Source organism: Excalfactoria chinensis, chromosome Z, assembly GCF_039878825.1.
Source record: "Excalfactoria chinensis isolate bCotChi1 chromosome Z, bCotChi1.hap2, whole genome shotgun sequence".
Lineage (NCBI taxonomy): Eukaryota > Metazoa > Chordata > Aves > Galliformes > Phasianidae > Excalfactoria > Excalfactoria chinensis.
This window is the reverse complement of record NC_092857.1, coordinates 65,394,749-65,415,103: the sequence shown is the minus strand read 5'-3', so window position 1 is coordinate 65,415,103 and position 20,355 is coordinate 65,394,749. Positions and strand designations below refer to the sequence as shown.

Sequence of the window (20,355 nt, the reverse complement as noted above, 5' to 3'; positions counted from 1 at the left end):
AGAAGTAAGACTTTTAGAAAATTGTTGCAGCGCTTGTTTTTTGGGTTGTTTTGGCTTGTTTTAAATTAAACAAGGCAAACTGCTTTGAAAGAAATCTTTGAAGGCTGAATGAATAATACTGTCAAGGCAGCTTAAGGAGTAAAAGTATACACTGAGACAGTCATTTTAGAGGGATGGAAGTCAACTCAGAACTGCAGAACTCATTTGCACTGTAACTTCTGTTCGGTTGGTGCTACTCTGTAGTATCTAAACAATTTACAGAGACCCCATGAATATAGTCTTCTATATGCCTTATGCTCTCTTGTAGCATGCCTTGAAATTCCCTTTGGAGCAAATATGGTAGATTAATACAGAGTGTTGCAGGTTGCAGTAATAGGAATTACAAGGTGAGCTTAATCCTGTAAGTAAAACAGTCCCTTTTCAGCATACGAACAGGTTTTTGTTGGGGATGGTTTTGAAGGAAACTGATTTTTTTGGCCCACAGACTCACTGGTATAGGCAAGTTAAAGATAACAGGCAAGGAGATCAGCAAGTACTTATAAAAGGTCTTAAGGCAATAATAACTCAAAACCTCATTCTGTTGCTTGAATATGAACATACTGAGGTGTTAATACTTGCACAACTACTGTTAAAGCTTCTATGTCAGGTACTATGCTGTTGTGTGCTTGGTTTAACACTCCTGAATCCATTTAGAAGCCTCTTACATTTCTGCTTTTGAATAAGTAGACAAGTTAGAAGTTCGTCCTCACTTTAGAAAGGCATTAACTAGGAGAAATATTCTGTTTATAAATGATAATTTAAATGAAAGTGGCAATGAACAGGCATAAGAAAGTATTAGAGGCAAGTGTCACAACCTCAACTTCACATTTTTCATCCATCAGTTTTTGTCACAACCTTATTATTCATAACATTTTGAGTCTCTCTTCCATTCTCCTTCTTAGCAACTCTGAAAAAAGCTCGACCCTGAACATGCCAGAGAACCATCATATTCATAGTAGGATGAGTATGAGTACTTAGAACTACAGTACTCATTTTCAGAAGTTGACATGTACTTATTGGCCCATATCAAATGCCACTCTTTCTGTGCAATAGTATACAAAAGCACTCTGTAAGCAGTTATCTGTTGAAAAATGATTACAAATATGTCTGCATCTTCAATTTTGCATCTAATGTTCTTTTTCCTGCTTCTCCATACTCAAAACGTCAATACTGAGATTTCTGTTAAGAGAACTGCAAAAAAAAAAAAAAAAAAGCCTTGACAGTCAACTATAGGTCAGCCAACTGTCAGACAACACACATACATGTAGTATTTTCAGAGTAAGGTCATTTGAAAACTTCAAGCCAGCATGAAACTACAGCATAGATGTGTTATAGTCCTAGTCTGAAGAGTAACCATAAGCATCACTGACATTCATTTACTTATATAGAAACACAACCTAGGATGTACCTCACCCACTAGAACTTACCTTTACTTACACATGTAATCTCTGAAGACATTTATAAGGTGAGTGAACGTGGCTCCTAGAAACATGGTTTAGTGGTGGGCTTGCTACTGTTATGCTGACAGCTGGACTTTGTGATTTTCAGTGTCCTTACTAATCCAAATCATTCTGTGGTTCTTTAAGGCATTGCTAAATGCAGAATTTAACTGCTCCTGAGAAGCTTAAAGTTCATGCTCTTCGAGGCGCCTCAAGTGACTGAGGGAACCACGAAGACAGTCGTAATAGCAATTAACAGTTCAGATCTCTTGTAATCCTAGACTCAACGAACCAGAAATGCATTTCTGCATAAAATTTAATTTTTTAGAGGAAGTGTTTAGTAGCATTTCATAAGGGCATGGGGACAACTTTCACATAGAAGCTTGGAAAAGATGACAGCAGCTGTAGATTTACTACCATACATGAAACAGTCTTCAAACCCACATCTTTAGGGTAGAAATGACTCAAGATAGCTCATTCTACACAGCAACCTATTTTTGACCATGCATATTTATGAACAATTCCAGCAAAAATAATCATTTTTTAGCCCCTATACAGCTTTTCTACATTCCAGAGACAAGACTACTGTACTGAAAGGTGAAATATTTTTCAAATTGCTAGTCCAAGAATGAGAGTGAGTAGAGCTGCCCACTTACCAGTGACTTGGTCAACTAGAATACGAGAAGTAATAATGCGCCCATATTGGGAAAAGAGTTGTTCCAGTTCTTTCTGAGTCATTGTTTTGGGAAGTCCGCTAACATACAAGTTTGCATCTCTGATAGAAGCTGAACTTGGTCGCGCATAGGAAACCTAAAAAGAACAGAAAGTAATAAAAATAAACACTTCCAAAGTACTTGGAATAGAACAAACCACACTGTTCTGAGATACTGAAATGTTTTTAAGGACAGCCAGCTTACTTCACAATGACAGCTAAGTCGTCTTTGGCGCCGACAGCTGTAAGAAGGGAATGCAACACAGATCAGAAGTTGACCGCATAAACTCGTTTACATGTAAACTGCAACTTAAGCAATGTTCTTAATAAAGGAGACAAGCCAGGCATATACACCACCCAGAAGGTGAAAATAAACAGTCACATCACTAGGAATGTGCAGCAGAATGCAACAGGGAACAGCCTAAACTGGAAAGGACCTCAAAGCCCACCCAGCTCCAAATTTTACTTGCTGCCTCAAAGCATCTGCCAGCTAGAAATTCTGTAAAATCAATTATGTTCAACTCAGTTAAGGGTTCAGTATCTCCCAATGAAGTCCTGACAAGTTTTATCTGTGTTACAAAAAGGATCACAATTGGGCACCCACACTAGTGGAACAGGATAGAAAACACTTAGGGGTTTTCCTTGTACAAAATATAAAGGTAAAAGGATTCTCAAGGATTAGTCAGACTTATCTCCTTCCTCCTTCATAATTCAGGATGCAGCTGCTGGGCAGGGAATTCAACTCTGCAAATCTATCTTTTGCCTAAGCCTTTGGCATCTATTTTCAAATGCTTCCCATCTCATTCACATATAAGGCAGTGAACTGTAAGACTCCTGCATAAGGCGAAAGCAAAACTAAAAGCAATTAAGATTGAGAGCCCCAGTAACTGAACAAGCAGTATCCTCAATGCTGCTTCTATCATCTGACCTTCTAGAGAGCCTTTATGAAATGCTGAGTTGCTGAATGGAGTTGACCTACAAAAATTCTATATGTCCAACACATGACATGCTCCAACACAGAACCCTGTGAGCCGCACCGCCTTTCTCTTTAACATGAAAGAGACACAAGAACAACAAGCATGCCCTTGTTTTATAGCACAGGCAGCTGGGAATAACAGTGGTCTTTTCTCATTTACTCTGAATAGCTTAATCAAGATGGTTAAATTTCAATTTTCAAAGAGAAAAGCTGTCAGTTCCCAATTTCACAAAGCAAGAATGAAAAAAGTTCCCAGTTTACACACAGTTTCAATCCTTCACACTAGAACTTTCTTTACTGGAGCTGAGCCTAACTTCCTCTAGATGTCATTTCCTCTCCTCTTTCAAGTTCTAGAAATATGCACTAGGGAACTGTCCACAAAAGGACCGATGGAAGATGCCACCATCAAGATGTGAGGCAGCCAAAGATCCTTTCTCAGGAAAAACAGATTCAGATTCTATAGTGCTAAGAGTGAAAAAACAAAAACACCCCACAAAATACTGGGAATTGGAATTTGCAATGTGATTTCTTGGTAAATCTATCAGTTTTTTGGACAAATCTAAATCAAACTTCCCTCTGAGGACAGGTTGGAAGAGTTGGAGCTATCCAGCCTGGAGAAAACTTTGAGGGATCTTACAGGAGTCTCTCAGTACCTGAAGTGGGCTTGGGAGGGACCAAGAGCAAATGGGTTAAAACTGTAAGAGGCTTGACTTAGATTAGATATTAGGAATCAATTCTTTACTGTTAGAGTAGTGAACTGGAACAGGTTGCCCAGAGAGGCTGTGGATGCCCCATCCCTGGAAGCATTCAAGGCCAGGCTCGATGGGGCTGGGAGCAACCTGGTCTAGAGGGAAGGAACTAGGTGATCTTAAAGGTCCCTTCCAACACAAAACATTCTGTGATTGTCTCAGCTTCTAACATTTCAGAGTTCTTCTGTCATCCAGTAGCATACACTGACGGATATTATTTTCAATTATATTTTTTCTTTCCTTCAAAAATTTCTTTGTGTTTTTTTAACTTTTTAAATACACTGCAAACTAAATTAGTTCATTCTGAAGATTATGCACAACAGCTGGGAACAGAGAAAGTTTCTATTACAGTCAGTTTTTGCTAACTAAGAACTTAAACAGGGAGTACTCCATAAAAAGACAACTGAGGATTATTCCTGGAAGATTACATGACATAAGAGCTAGAGTAAGATAAACACAGCAGGAGTGTTCAAAAGCATTAAGTAATACTAACCTGCCTAACCTAACAAGGTTTGGGCAGCAGCCCGGGCAAAATAAAACCCCCACTTAAAAGCAAGTAGCTCTGAACAGCTGAGTTCATGTCTGTTTTCAAAAATGAACCCCTGCACTCCCCAGAATTCAGCACCATTAGCACATAAAGAGGCACAGCAAAATCCATTTGTTAGTGGAACACAGTGAACTTTCCAAGTTAAAATTGATGCCAAAGGAAGCAGGAACAGACAGGTTCTACTTTACACAAAAGTAGAAGAAGTTACATAGCTCCATGGATCACTGGCATATCTCAATTTTACTGTACTGTTTTTCATTCTCTGCGATTGAGATAGGCTGAAAGCTGCTTTATCCAGTCTGAATTTAGCTGTCAGACAAGTTTTGTTTTCTATATACATTTGTTCATGTCCTCTAGAGAACAGTCAGCATTCCAGGGAGTGAGCACTGGCTGGAAAAAGAAGAAAAACAGTGACTTATCTTTGTATGTTAAGAAGAAAGCTGTATGACCAAACATTTCTCTGCTGAGAGACTTAAAGAAACAACAACAACAACAAAAAAAACAACACTAGCAAAAACAACCCACAGTTTGCTCAAGATTAAGTTTTCTGACGAATTACTGTGTCTGGCTTTGAACTCAGATAAACACATTACCCAACAGCTTTCTAAGCGTGCATTTTTCTAAGTTTACAGAACAGTGGCTGCAAAGCATAGACCTTGCAAACTGCTTCTGAACAGGAAAAAAAAGCCTATATGAACAGAAGATACCCAAAAGCTTGCCTATGATACACATCAGGCTGCTGCAGTTTTCCCAGACTGCCTTGACTTTGTTTCAGAAGTTATATAGCTGTTGACAGATTAAATAACTCCATTTTCTACACAATCTAATGTAGTAATTGAACTCTCTACCCAGCTGCCCACTGTCCAAATCATTCTGATTCAACACATGAGATAGAGTAAAATGACTCAAGCAGAAATGAGAGCGCTGTTTGTTATGAAAAGAGAAAGATGTGCAAGAAGCCCTCACAGAGAAAAACCTTAAGTCAGTTCACTGACCTGTGAGGAACTATTTAGTATCTGTTTTCCTCTTGCTCAGCCATACTAAAGTGAGCTAGAACCAAACTGCCATCCCAAAAAGGTCTGCCAGATTAGCACCTCAAGTTCAGCATTGCAGAGAATGAAAATTCACCTTACTCTACAATTGCCTGTTAGATCTCCCTGTTGATGATACAACCCAGCAACAGTTCTCACAAATAAAGCTGCTGGGACAGATTTTATAGGCCTGGAATCATGATGATGTCCCCAACTACAGCTGGTTTCCAGATCAATATCTCCAGCATGATCATGTAGCAGTATCACATGCCATAACTGCCTGTGCCTAACCCTTTATCTCTCTCTCTGCTGCTTTAATTCTGCATTTTGCTGCACAACAGGACATGTTGCAAAACATTCCCACAGTCAGGGCACGACGGGTATTCCAGGAATGACAAGAAGCATCTGTTGTTCCTTGCAGATGATGTTCTTTCAAAGAACGAGCACCCAGGAAGCCAGTCACCTTCACAGCACAAGAACTCTCACCAGGAGGGGCCCGAGTCCTTGTGACTTTGGGCAGGAGGCTTAGTTCTCTACATACATTTTAGGCTCCAGTAGCAAGGCTTTTGGAAAAAGCCCTAATTGAGATCAGGACTGTCAGAAGCTGGAGCCCTGTAGCAGTGCTAGAAGAACAAGGAGTGAGAAACAACTGTGTGAGGTAAAGGTTCCCACACACTGACTGATCTGCTGGCTCAAGGAGACTGCTGTTTTGTGGAAGCTTGCATCTGATACATCACAGAGATGCTGCTGATGCATGTAGAGCTCCCAAACTGTAACCCCCTTTGCAGACACCAACGATCCCAGAAACCCTATAAGTGACTGCAAGGCTCTGAGAGGTTGGTCCAGGAGATGTCACCTCAAATTCTGCAAGTAAGGGGAGAGTGCTTGAAAATCAGAGGTTGGTACTGTGGGGTAGGAAGAGGCTGAGCAACTGTTGTCAACAAAATGAGATCTAAATGGCTTTTGGCCACAAAACTCCCTTACAGTCAAGTACTGCCAGAAAGGAGCAGGGTAAACATGCTTAAAGACTGACCAATCTGCTATTGAGAGCTTCAAGTTAGAAATGCAAAGAGGATAAGACGCAGGTAAGTGACACAGGTTGACAAAACACAGACTGATGTAGGCAAGAGGAATCTTTAAAACAGTGAAACAGCTTCAGAGGGCCAAATCCCCACGTGAAAAAAAGAAACGTGGCAAGTGCACACTAGTGGGTTAGATATGCTGATGTCCAGGAAAGCAATAAGTGAGCACCTTAAGCAAATGTACACAAACACACCACTGGGAGCAACCAGGAGGAATTTTGGGTCTACATGCAAGGTTTTGGGTCTGCAAGGCTAGGATCTCACCGAGGTCACAGATGTTTTAACAGCTTATGCAGCAAGGGGGTTACCAAACATGGATGCAGGTTCTCCAGGAAGGACACCAAGATGCTTGTGCTCCTTCTGTGAGATGCGAAGAATGCATGGAACAATGCCTTGGGAGTGAGAAGTCCAAAGAGAGCTGATGGGTCATGATTAGTAGAAATAACAGTAGAGACACTGACATGCAACTGCTACAGTCTGACCAGGGAGATATAAACAAATCCTACTCCTGACAGTTGGAAGAAGCAGTAGCTCTTGCTCCCTGAGGAACTTGAGCCACACCAATATCTGACAAGGAACACAAGAGGATGGGAACAAGCAATCCAGAATTTTCAGATATGCACTGATGACGAGTTCCTTACAGAGCCAAAAGCAGGACACACTGCTGGACACAATACTTCCAAACAGCAAAGAGTTGGCTGGGGATGCAAAGCTTGAGTGCATTTTGGCTAAAGTAATCATCAGCTGAAGGATTTTAGGACACTGTAAGGATGGAGCAGGACAAATGGCAGGACCACAGAAGAGCAGACTTGGGCTTGGGTGTGATTTTTACTTATCAACACTTTTTAAACTACATTTTCCTCCAAGTCTAAATCCCATTAAATTCTTCCAAATCAAACTCTTAACAGCCCAAAGATCCATTCTAGCAAACAGCAAATCAACCCAAAGTGACCAGATACCTGCTAGCATATACAAGACGTTAAACTTGAAGCATGTAGGATGTGAAAACAAGGGCAGATGACAAAGGAGGAATACAGAAGTTGTTTGAACAGCTGAAGATGAGAATATGAATGAATGCATCAACAGCAGATAACCAGGAAAAACAGATCCACTGCTGAACTTGCAGTAATGATGAGAATGCTCATTCTTAGCGATCCACTGATGTCAACTGCCAAGGCTGATAAGTGCCATTTGGAATAGTTTGACATTACAGTCAAGGCCTATACTGAATCCTTTTAATAAAGCAACCAAACGAAAGCAATAATCTCTAACTAGTAAATGGTCCTCCAATTTCAGTGTAATTTCTTTAAATTCTTCAAGGCATTCAAGTATTTTTCATATCTAGGAACATACTATCCATGTAGGGAAACCTCTAAGAGGTACTCCTCCCTCCTGATTCATACATACTGGCATTTACACAGATCAGCCACATTAAGAATATACAACAGAAATCAGCACATCAGGCTCAATAACTAAAAACTACCTCTAACCACCTTGCTAAGCACCAGAAATTCTGACCAGGCAGGAAAAATCAGAAGAATAACAGGTTCAAGCAACTAGTATAACTGAAGAGTTTACTTTTTCCTCTGACTACTGTAAGTCAGTATTAAGAGAAAAACAGCGATGCACAAAACATTAATGGTACAGGAGAACCAATGCGCATGCAAAACTTGTATAGAGTACAGGACATTTAGTTTTATTTGATGTTGATGTCAGAGTCCAACTATTTCACTTGTAAGATTTAAAGCAAGACTTCCCAGATTCATCTCCATATTTGTCAGTTTGCTAGTTCAGTTACTCCCTGATCCTTCTAGATTCACTCCTTTTACATAATATACATACACTGAGTCAACAGCTGTGCTAAGGTATTTCACAGATATTTCAACCAGTGAACATTTTATCAATAAACATTAGAGTTCACAAATTCATAACTATTAAACACAGTGCAAGTTGTGAAGCAGCTGGAAAGTCTGATTTTTAAATATTTAATGACAGCAAACAGAACATATTTGCTCTGCAGAAACCAATTTAAAAACTGTTCTCCTGGAATTTTCCGCTGCCGTTAGTAGGAAAGACCTGCTTCTAGAACTTCAAATAATACAAAACCCAAGTATTTTCACTGCTTTAACATTTCATCTCTCAGCATCAAGATGAACTGATTTACCGCTTTCAGCTCACAACTGTGAAAGCTAGCAGGTTAAGCAATGAAGTTGCCAAAAAAGAATGCAAAGATCACGCCTTTAAAATAGAATGTCTCAGTTTCTTACCATCTGCTAGCTACTACCTTTTCATACCTTGAACACTGTACTTCTCTTTCCTTTACTTACTAAGCTACTTAATAGTCTAGAGAGCAAGAGGGAACCTATGTTGCCTGCAAGAACTTTAGGAGAAAGTGTAGAATTTAAAACCCTCTGCTTAAGGTATTCTGGGATATTAGCATTTTATAAGTCAGGATTTTAATATATATTTATATTCAATAGCTTCCAGTGTAAATTTTCAATTTAGGTTGCTTTGTCTTATGTATACTACCTGTTTCTTTTTAAATGCTTGTTTTAGTAGAGAAAAAGAGAATACCAAAGAGACATCCACAAAGTGGGTTAAAGATTTCTGCAAAGCAGACAGGTGTATATTGGGAACGGGAAGACATTAGGAATGTAAGCACAATTAAAATACAGACATATTATTTCTGCTTGGGCAATATTTTCAGAGGTGACTGTACAAGGCAAGTGTCTTAACCTGCAATATATGAGATGCTGTGACTCAAGAACTCTTCTTCATGTATTTCTAATAGAATGATGAAGCAGAACAGTGAGCTTGGTCTCAGCTGTCACTAGCCAGGAAAAGGTTGCCAGAAACAGAAGAGCGGGCATTTATCAAGCCTACTTTCTGCCTTTATTCAAATTAAAGATGGACCCATTCCAAAGAAAGCTTGAAGGCTGGTTTTCCCAGTATATGCAAGACTGTTAAGTTAACACATTCACGCTATACCAAGATTATGTAGGTGGTAAAATCTTGTACAAAAACATTTGTGACAAACACAAACTGGAGATATGTGCCTAAATTAATAAGGACTGATAACAGGTTTTGCTTCCACAACTCATGCTGTGGTGGCACAGAAATGCCTTTTCAGTACTTTAATCAAAGGATGTTTTGCTATTCTAGTCCTCATCTTATGAAGAATGCCAGCTAAACCCAGTGCCAGAGTTGCAGGCTAGTCATGTAGTACATGTCCATTCCATGCCCAGCACAGAGGGAATGAACAGATCAATCTGCAAGTTTATCCACCCAGAAAAACAGGCACAATCAGAACCACAACTGGACACAGTGGTCACCTGTACAAAATCCTGGTCAGAGGGATCTATGATTTACACAGACACTAGGCTCATCAGAACACTGACATGCAAAGATACTGTCTCAGGACACTGCATCACAGCAGTATCAGTTTCTACACACTCTTGACAATGGATCCCACACAGTAGCACACAAGGACAGCTATGCTGACTGGCACAGCTCTTGCATGTTCACACCAACAGCTCTGCTGGAACACAGAAGCTCCAGCTCTTTTACAAGCAAGCCTAATTAAGATGTTAAAAGAGATTACTGACAGGAACAGTAGCTTACAAAAACAAAAAGGACCTATATTGTAAAAAGCTTCCTTTGAACTTTGACATTCCCTGAAAAAAAAAAAAAAAAAAAAAAGCTGAGTAAATAAAAATGGTGAAGTTTCCTTATAGATGGAGCTTCCTGCAGCTGCTCACTGGAAAATCCTCTCCTTTGCATTTTTAACATCTTCACAGAATTACAGAATTACCCAGGTTGGAAAAGACCTTGAAGATCATCAAGTCCAACCACAGCCTAACCATAGTACCCTAACTCTAACAACCTTCTGCTAAATCATATCCCTGAGCACCACATCCAAATGGCTCTTAAACACATCCAGGGATGGTGACTCAACAACCTTCCTGGGGAGTCTATTCCAGTGCTTAACTACCCTTTCTATAAAGAAGTGTTTCCTAACATCCAACCTAAATTTACCCTGGCACAACCTGAGGCCATTTCCCCTCTGCTGTTCATAAACCCATGCTGACTAGGCCTGATCCCCTGGCTGACCTTTAGTTGATCCATGATGATTCCCAAGAATAATCCTTTCCATAACCTTCCCAGGCACCGAGGTGAGACTGATGAGCCTGTAGCTGCCAGGATCATCATCTTTTCAAACCTTTCTGAAGATGGGCATCACATTTGCCAGCCTCCAATCCACCGGGACATCCCCTGTCAGCCAAGACTGTCGAAAAATGGAGAGTGGTTTGGCAACCACATCTGCCAACTCCCTCAGCACTCTAGGGTGCAAACCATCTGGCCCCATGGACTTGTAAGCATCCAGCTTTCAAAGCAGGTCCAGAACCATCTCATCATGGATCATACAGGGCTTGTTCTGTTCACCCTACCCATCTACCAGCACAGGGGGCTGTTCTCAAGGAGTTACAAGTTTTACTATTGAAGACCGGAGCAAAGAAGGTATTAAGTACCTCAGCCTTATCCCGATCCTTGGTGACCAAAGCATGTTTCACTTGAGCATGTTAATGCAGAGTGTGAACACTGGATATGATGTCTCAAACACCAGGCTTCCAATTTCAAAGTTCATTACCGAAGAGAAAAAAGTCACTGATTATTACAATGAGCTCACAAGCATAGATCACTTAAGGATTTTACACTTTCACTCCTCTTTGACCACACTGTGAAAGTCTGTGTTTGACTTGAAAGGCAGGAGAACCACCAGAGCCACTTAGCATTTCTCCCTTGCAGTACAACCCACATTCAGAAGAGTCAGGTTTCCAGTGCACAGAAGAGCAAAAGATCCAGCTCCACATAAAAGCTGGGCCAGCAGCTGAGAAAACCTGGATCAGCATGAAACCTAGGGTAAAATTTGGTTTCAATTCTATCTCTAAATCCCAGCTAGACATTTTAACCCACTCTTCCCTCTTTCCTTTGCAATTTCCCCAAAACTTAATATAATTTAATAATTATGAAAGCAGATGTAACAGCAAGCTGAGTACAGAGATGCAAGCTTTACAATGGACACAGACCATGAGCAGATGCTATTTGGATGAGAGGAAAGGGAAAAGAGAGGAATGAGACAACCAGTCTGAGAAACTGAGAAAGCATGCAAGCAATCCCTTGAAATAAAAACATCTTGCACGGTGTAAAGCATAGGATTCTCTAGTCAGAAAAGAAAGCATTTCTTCCCAATACAATTCCCAGGAGTACCTAGAAATAAAAAACAGCAATATCTCATTATGAAAACAAGACATTTTTTCAATTGCTGAAGACACACTGTATGCAGCAGCTGAGCAGTCAAGTCAACATGGGTAAGATCAACACATGGTCTTACATCACTAAGTCATCAACTCTTACCTGTCACTATCTAGCCAGTCATTAAGCTGTGGGTTTTCAAACAGAATATGGCCTATCTTCATCACTTGTCTGGAGCCCTACTGACCAATAGTAGTATTATACTCAATGCATAGCAACAGCACACTGGAATAAGAGCTTCTTTCTCATGAAATACTTTAAGCGGCCCTTCTGTCCCAATACCCATTCAGGGTTCACAGATAGATGCATGCACTCTGCTTAGTAACCAGCTTTGATTCTCAGTTCCATACCCCTGGATAGCACTGAGTCACGTAAGAACCATGTTTCATTTGGAAAAGCAACTGCAGTTCATTGGTTTCTCTGGACAGAGGAGATGCTTAAACTAGAAAGTCTGATATAACTTACAGCAGCTACCAAAAAATCCTATCTTCTGTTCTACAATTCTCAGGAGAAACATACCTTAGGAAAAAAACTTCCCATTCGTAACAGAATTCTCTGCAAGCAACTATGTCAAAGGTATCTGAATCTCCTTCATGCCAAAGTGATAAAACATGACCCCATAAGCAAAGACAGATCAAGCTGGTACTGTACTTAAACACATTATTCCGGTGTTTTGTATGCTTATACAGTCAGCATACCCCTCAAAATCCTTGGAGACATTACCAACATATTAGCAATGTGAGTTATAAGTGTCCTAAACATAACCCTGAAGTTACTAACACTTTTCACAACCTCAATAGGTTTTGAAAATAGTCAACAAGAGAAATCTCTACGCAGCATGTCATAGTATCAAGCAGAGATTTTCAAACATTACAGTAATCTGTCTTTGGCCTTGTTTAAAGTAGCAGCTTGGTGTATAGAAGTAGCACCACCTATTTAAGAACATGGTCAGTTTAGGTTAAAGACACACTGGTGGTCTCAGAAAGACAGAGAAAAAGGATAAACAATTAAACTGAAGGAAACCCCTGAGCACCTCTGGGTACTAATTTCTGCAAAGATGAATAAAGGCATTTTAAACTAAGTGCCCAGAGCGGTTGCCCTTGACAACCTTCTGTTTCTTGCAATTAGTACTGCTGAAAACAAAAGGTGCCATTTGCTTCAAACATGGAAATGAGAAGGGACAGGTATGGTACTTTGGGTTTGACAGACACCCAACCTGCAGTGTGCAGTTCTTTTTTTTTTATTCCTTCTGTAATCCTAAATGTGTATTCTACATTAGGAAAAGAGTGGATGAGGAAAAGAACTGAAATACAGAGTTTAACAAATGAAGAAAGTCAGCTCTTCTCTAACTTACTTGACCTCAGATTTTAATCTGTTGGCAGCTGTATTTCCTGACGCCTATGTTATGCCTTTTCTTCAGATCAGTCTTAATGCGATTAAGAAGAAGGTAACTAGGAACACTTCTTAGAATATGACTGATAAAGTACAGTGTATTTCTTCAAGAGGAACACTTCACAAAACTACCTACCACAAAGGAACACCAAGAACAGGTTTCAGAAGACATGGTCTGAAGTAGATACAAGAAGTTCCTACTGTAAGGAACATACCTTAGTAAGGGGGGGTGGACTCACTGATCTCCCTTTCCAGCACCTACAATTCTATGATTCAAGTTGCCTCCATCCACCAAATAATACAGGCAGAAACATCTAAGTTCACAGGAACCAAATGGAAACTGTGTTAAAAAGATTCAGGTTTTCATAAAAGTGCTTGAGATAACATAGGTAAAATGATGTACTATCAGAAATCTATTGTACTACAAGAGAAAAAGCAATTAAGATCACTGATGTCTTTCTACAATAAAATGAAGATTGTGCACTCCAGTGCATAAAAGGATAGTAGAATATAAAATATAAGGAATGCGTATTTCACAGTGAGAGTGGTGAGGCACTGGAGGAGATTGCCCAGAGATGTGGTTGATGTTCCATCCCTGGAGACTTTCAAGGCCAGGATGGATCAGATCCTGGGCAACCTGATCAAGCTGTGGTGTCCCTGTGCATTGCAGGGGAGTTGGACTAGATGGTCCTCAGATGTCCTTCCCAACTATAAGGATTCTATGGTAATCCCAGGATAACAATTCTGACCATTTTACCCTTAAAGGATTTGTAGTATGGAAGACTTCAAAATCTGCAGTCAATTATTGTCTTTTTATAAGAATTATTTACAACACCTAATTTATGTGCAAATGAAGAGCAATAAGTAAAAGGAGACACTCTCCAAACGTCCCTCTTTGCACCTGGAGAAAAGGCTTTCCTACTCTTTGACGGTCCTGAGACCTTTCCTCTCCTTATTATTCCTGATATATGTATACTCTCCTCTTCACTCATACCCAACAGCTTTAACAACATTACACACTTCAAACACCTCCAGTTTTTTAAAAAAAATAAAAATTAATAGGACAAGACTACACAGTATAATATCCAGCCCTTTAAAGGAATATACAAAGAACAAAGCAAGTAGCCTCAATTCTGCTCATTTGAGAAGCTAGGATGAATGAAAGGAAGTGCACTTCAAGTTCTCCACATTCCTCAGCAGCACTCCAAACATAGAAACACCGACAAGCACATCATTGGGTCTGCCCTGCATTAGTCACTCCACACACCTTGTACAAATGTTAAAAAAAAATAAATATCCAGTTATCATTTACCTATGAAGCCTTTCAGAAAAAAAGTCTTATTTTAAGAATGAAAGATGCCTCCCATCAATATTTACAGTGTCAAGTAGCTGGAAAGCCTATTATTTTGTAGAGGTCAAACAGATTCTCAGTACTTTTGTAACTGCCAAAGTAAGTGCATCTACACTTCAGAGTAATAAAAGTACACTTGGTGAGAAAAAAAATAATTGGTTTTTAATAAGCCCAAACAGATGTTCACACTTGACGTTTGTAGCTTTTTGGACACCTGCAGAAAAGTCACATCCTACTCAGAATTTCCATAGCATGGAGGGGGCTGAGGACATTTAAGTGTAATACTGGAGCCAGTATTTTATTTTTGATTATTTTCTTGTATTCTTATAACTAAGCTCTTTGGAAACATTTACAGTCTTCCTTCAGTCCTGGTTTGCCCTAACACATCTATTTGTGCTGGATACCTCTTGTGCAGGCTCAGAAAAAACCTGCACCACAGAGGTTTTTGGCCACAAACCTGCTCAGCAGTCTCAGGGCAAGCTGCACTGGTATGAGGGGCCTCCAACTCTGGGAAAATTGCAGCAGACTCCTGCAGTAACAAATCAGCTGGTCTAAATAGGAAAAAAGCTATGCAATGGAACCAGTGAAGAGCAGTTTGAAGTCCAGTCTGACAGTCTGTGTTGTTTTCCTTGGAGTAGTTTAGCATTAATGAAGAGCCATGTCATCTTAGCATGGTTTACAAGACATAACAATATGCATTCACAAGTGAATCCTATGATTCTACCAGTCTCCTCTTAACACAATGAGTAAGCATTCAGATAAGCCAGTTAAATAACATTCATCATCTGATAGTCTGAAGGGATTTGAACTTTAGCGAAGAACAAGTTTTACTTGGAGGTGACAAGGTACATGTGGGGTAAGGAAAGGGCTTAAAATAGTTAAAGCTTTGACAGCATTTCCATAGCACAGCTAGAAAGTTGTATAATTACCATTTATGTAACTCCTGAAGAAATTTATGGAAAAAAAAACACATCGTTACCTTTGTTCCAAGATAAACTGTTCTATTGCCTCAGGTTTACTAGAGTTTCAATTTTACCTCAAGAATATAGTCCTGAGGTGCTTAATTACACTGTCATGACCACTAAACTGTCTGGCACCATACCCCCTCTGTCTTTGCTGATTGACAGCATCAATAAAATTCACTAGCTTTAACTAAAGCTCTAAACAGAATCCCCTTTTGCCACTTACCACATCATTGTTCCTTACTATTGTAAGAACAGGACTGAGGCAGTAAAGGAGGGTTTATTTCACCTGCACAGCTCAATTGCCCCTGTGTATTTAGAATCAGAATGGTTTAGTTTGGAAAGGACCCTTGAAGGGTGGTTCTAGATAATGGGGAATCAGTGAAACTGCACAGTATAATACCAAGTGCTTAAGGACATGCTGTCTCAGACGACATGAACAAGGATGCTGCACATGCCTTCAAGTCTCCCTTGCTGTATTTCCAATAGTCAACCAACAGCTCACTGTTCTAATTGCGCATCTTTCCACAATAAAGTATGAACTAGCAAAAAATTGATGGCTAAGTGGGACTTCTCTGCACGCAGCCAGAAAATCAGTGAAACTTACTTCCAACTTCCTTTTGGAAATGATATTACATGTAAGTCTGACAATTATCTCTTTGAATGTATGCAAAGCTATGAAGGAGTGGGAAGAATACCTATAGATTTAAGAAATATTTTAGATAAAGCATTAAATCCATATTCTCCTGACAGGGAAACACTAATAGTCAAGTACAGAACTTGAAAGAAGAAAAAACTTACTAAATCTGATTTTTAAAAAGTAGGTAGCATTGATTATCTAACTGCCTTCTATCTTTCACATAAGGTTAACTGATAGGCCTGTAGCTTTGACAAATCATTTTCATTCCCATTTCCAATTCATATTTGCATATGTGACTACATCACACATCACCTGCTTTAGAAAACCATCTGCTACCCTCTTCATGGGGAAGCTCTGCCACATGGAGAGCCGAGGGATGTTCCAAAGCCCCATCTCACCTTCTGAGACAGAAGCAAGCATCATGTTACTGACATCAGCTATGCCCCTTGGGAGCTCCAACCCACTCAAGCCCACATGCACCATTCAATCACACTGGCATCCACAAGAAGTAAAACCAAACTCTGAGATTTGTGTCCTTCTACTAGCCTTAATCAGCATAACATCTGCCTCCTGACACAGTTTTATACCAGTTCAAAAACAGGACACTGATTTTTCTGTTCCTTTTAAGAGAAAGGATCTTGTCTGTGCAGAAGTCACAACATACCAAAAGATATCACCACTCAGATCATCTTGTAATTTAATCTATCTTTCTGAAGGAGTTTTCCCTGTAGTGAGGCAAAGGAAAATTCACTGAGGATTTCCTCCTTTCCCCTATGCAGAAAACCTAGCTAGCAAAACATGTGCTGAGTTCACCTATCGCTACGTGAAAGGAAGAGATACTTGCATGTTGTTTGCACCTCTAAGCTTTCCATGCTTGGGAATTACCTTTTCAGGACATAAATGAAAAAAAATTAATGTAAAAGCATGCAGCTAATCAAACAATCACCATACAAACACAAATCTACAGTGGCTCTGTAGAGTTCAGGCATGACATGAAGGTCCATTACCTAAACAAATTCCCTCCACAACTGCATACCAGTAAGGAAACAAGCACTCTCAACCATTTATCTAGTAAACTGAGAAAATTTTACAGAAATTTCAAAAATGCAGGGAGAATATACATCTAATTATCTTTTCTTCTGAAGTAAAAATATCCACTGAAGACACTATTCTATCATTTTTTAGGACTGCATATTAAAACCTGACTGATATCCATGTTTTAATTTTCAAATCTAGCTTCAAATAAAATTAAACCAAGAGCTGGATTTTGAGTTTGCTTATATATATATGTAAAATATACATATAAAATACATATATATATGTAAAAATTTTAGCTGGGCTGTCAGCTCCAGATAAGCAGGAATACTGCAGGCTCCACCAAGGTTCTCCTGCTGATTGCTCAGAAATGACTGCTCCCCTCAAAGGTTCCTGCACAAAGAGCTCTGTTATCAACTTCAGCTCTCTTCAGGTTAGTCTCTGCACTGATGAGGGGAATATGAAATACAGCCTGCTTCCCAGGTGACTGAGTATTTGTATTGCTTCAGTGATAAAGGCAGACATCCTTGACAGTTCTCAACCACAGAGTCATCTCAGCTATTCTAACAGAAGCAACCTTCTAGCGTACAAATACCCTAAGTCCTGAAACACATTAGAAACATCCCTAACCAATGTTCTCCCCCACAGTGTTGAAGCAGGTAAAGCCACTTTAAACAGTATGTGGGGTGTCTACAATCATGAGAACTTGCCCTGAAACCCAGCTTATGCTTAATAAGGGAGGGTAAGGGACTAAAGCAGTCTTTTCCCAGCTGCTGTACATTAAACCTGAAAGAATTTGCTGAAGTTGACCAGAACTGAGCATGGGCAAGAAAAGTCAGGACTTGCCACCGTGCCCCATAAAAAAAGCCACCACTCAGTTACTTGTTTTCTAACACAGTCCACAAGAAAGCCTGGGCAACTGCATTTCTTATTCTTACAAACCAAGATATTTTATCCCAGTCAATGCTAAGGAGTATATACTTGCAACATTACTGAGTACAAATTTATTCCCTTTTGAAGACTCCTTCGACATCTGCACAAGCTTTTGGAGCACCAAATGACTTTCTTCCATTTCCCCCCAAATAATGCGGGTGAGCTGCCACAGCCAAACTCCTACCCAAATCTTTCCATAACTCAAGAGTCTGTCAAACAGCAGTGTATGTATGTTTCAAATAGTGTCACATACTTATTAAACTTCAATATTGAACAGGTAGGGAATTCTAACTGTAATCACAGCCACCTTGTATTTATTCCAGTTATGCTCAACTGGCTTAGCAGTGCTTTTAACTTCAATTAAACTTCAAACATGTTAAGAGGTGAACTTTTGGTTACAAGTTTGAGGGCCATCACTACATAAGAAATCAGCTAGCAAACCCTGCTCTTTAATGAAGAAGAAACTGGCTGACACATGTTGCCCGCAGGCACCAACACCTGTGATACAGATTTGGAAGTCTCCATTTTCTGACAGGTTTTTTTACTTATTTTATCTCCAATGCCCACATTTCAGAACCCAAACAATTGTTTGAATGAGCATCTTCTTCTGATAACAGAATAACTGTGTAAAGCTACATTTTAGAAGTATTAGTAACAAAAGACAGATAAGAAACACATGCTAATTATAAAGCTATTTCCTCATCACCTTAGCCCTGCCTTTATACATTTGGAGAAAACCATTTTATAAGAAAGTGATGCAATCAGGAGAATGAAACAAGAAAAAACAATTGATGAGCCAAGTCTCAGTATCTGTACTTTCAGAATTTCAGTAAGCCGAATTTAATAAATAGAAGATACAGGAGGGTGGCAGCGTGCACATCCCTTGCTCTCTTCTTTCCATCCTGACTTAACATCAACTTTTCTCAGATGGGTGGTGACCACAGCACTGGTTACTTTCTGGCCCAGGCTAACAGATCAACAAACAGGCATCTTGCTTCACGGCTAAGGACTAGATGAGCCAGTAACAATCTTAGCCACAGTGCTGAACCCACTGGCTTAAGTTTTGGAAGAACTAACATCCAGCTCAAAATCGTATTCAGCACCTGGCTATGAGTCAGTCATCTTACCCCATAAATAATAAACAGCCCAGGAGCACTCCAAGCTTTCCTGTATGACAGCAGACCGAACAACAGGATGTCCCTCTGAGTAGGGATGCCTCAAGGCTACATACACTGCAGTGACACCATATACCTTGACATCAAGAGACTCTGTTGCAACAGATCCTCAGTAAGTGACTAACAGCAAAGCTCACGAATCCTAAAAGCTAAGATTGTATATTAGATTGACTGTGTACATGAAATCGCTTAGACACAAACCATTGTCAAGTCTGAAACTAGGGGTGGATTCAAACATATTTAGATCAAGTAAGAGTTTACAAAACAAGAGTCTCTTCTAAACCTTGTGACTCAGTGGGAGGGTCTCCTTGAGAATTCTGCTTAATCCTATAAACCTTGTTAATCTATGGTACCTTGCCATCTCAAACCTTGTGAAGTTGTCTTACTCACAATTAAGTTTTGCTAAACCACTATTTTATAACAATAAATGTATTGCTGCTGCTCTCTTACAAGAGCACTGTACAGTTTCATCTACAATAGAGTTAAAACAAAAACAAATTCCAAACAAACAACCATAGAAACACTAGCTCAGAACAACCTTGCAAAGACCAGTAATTCATGGATCTTTGTAGCCATAACAGTTATCTCAGCATTTCATTTTAAGGATATTCATAAAGGAGAATACTTTCAGGCAGTGAGTGCCTGATTTACTAAGTGAGTTATACCATCTTATTTGAATGGGTAGGTAGGAAGCACACAGTTTAGCCTTTAGATGACATGAAATACTGCACTTCTGTAACTCAAGCAAACAAAGATTTGATCTGATTTCTCAGTTAGATCACAGTCACATGCAAGTGCTAAGAACTCAGCAATTCTCAATTTTCTACATTTAATTACAATCTTGCTTTAAATCTAACTAGACTACAAAGGACTAATCTGCTTCATGATGAAGTCCTACATTATTTTATTGCCAACAGCAGAATGCCTGAATTTTATTTGGAAGAACAACAAGTGATAAATAAAGAAGACTTAAAAATAA

At 39.6% G+C, this 20,355-nt stretch overlaps 1 protein-coding gene across 24 annotated transcripts in view; it reads right to left on the bottom strand.

Moving 5' to 3' along the window:
- ELAVL2 (ELAV like RNA binding protein 2) overlaps positions 1–20,355 on the bottom strand; it is an 82,219-nt gene that overhangs the window by 6,590 nt on the left and 55,274 nt on the right. For all 24 annotated transcript variants that reach the window (XM_072359037.1, XM_072359038.1, XM_072359039.1 and 21 more), the window contains one exon: positions 2,135–2,288. In XM_072359037.1, the coding sequence (XP_072215138.1) occupies positions 2,135–2,288 (154 nt within the window). The remainder of the gene's footprint in view (positions 1–2,134; positions 2,289–20,355) is intronic.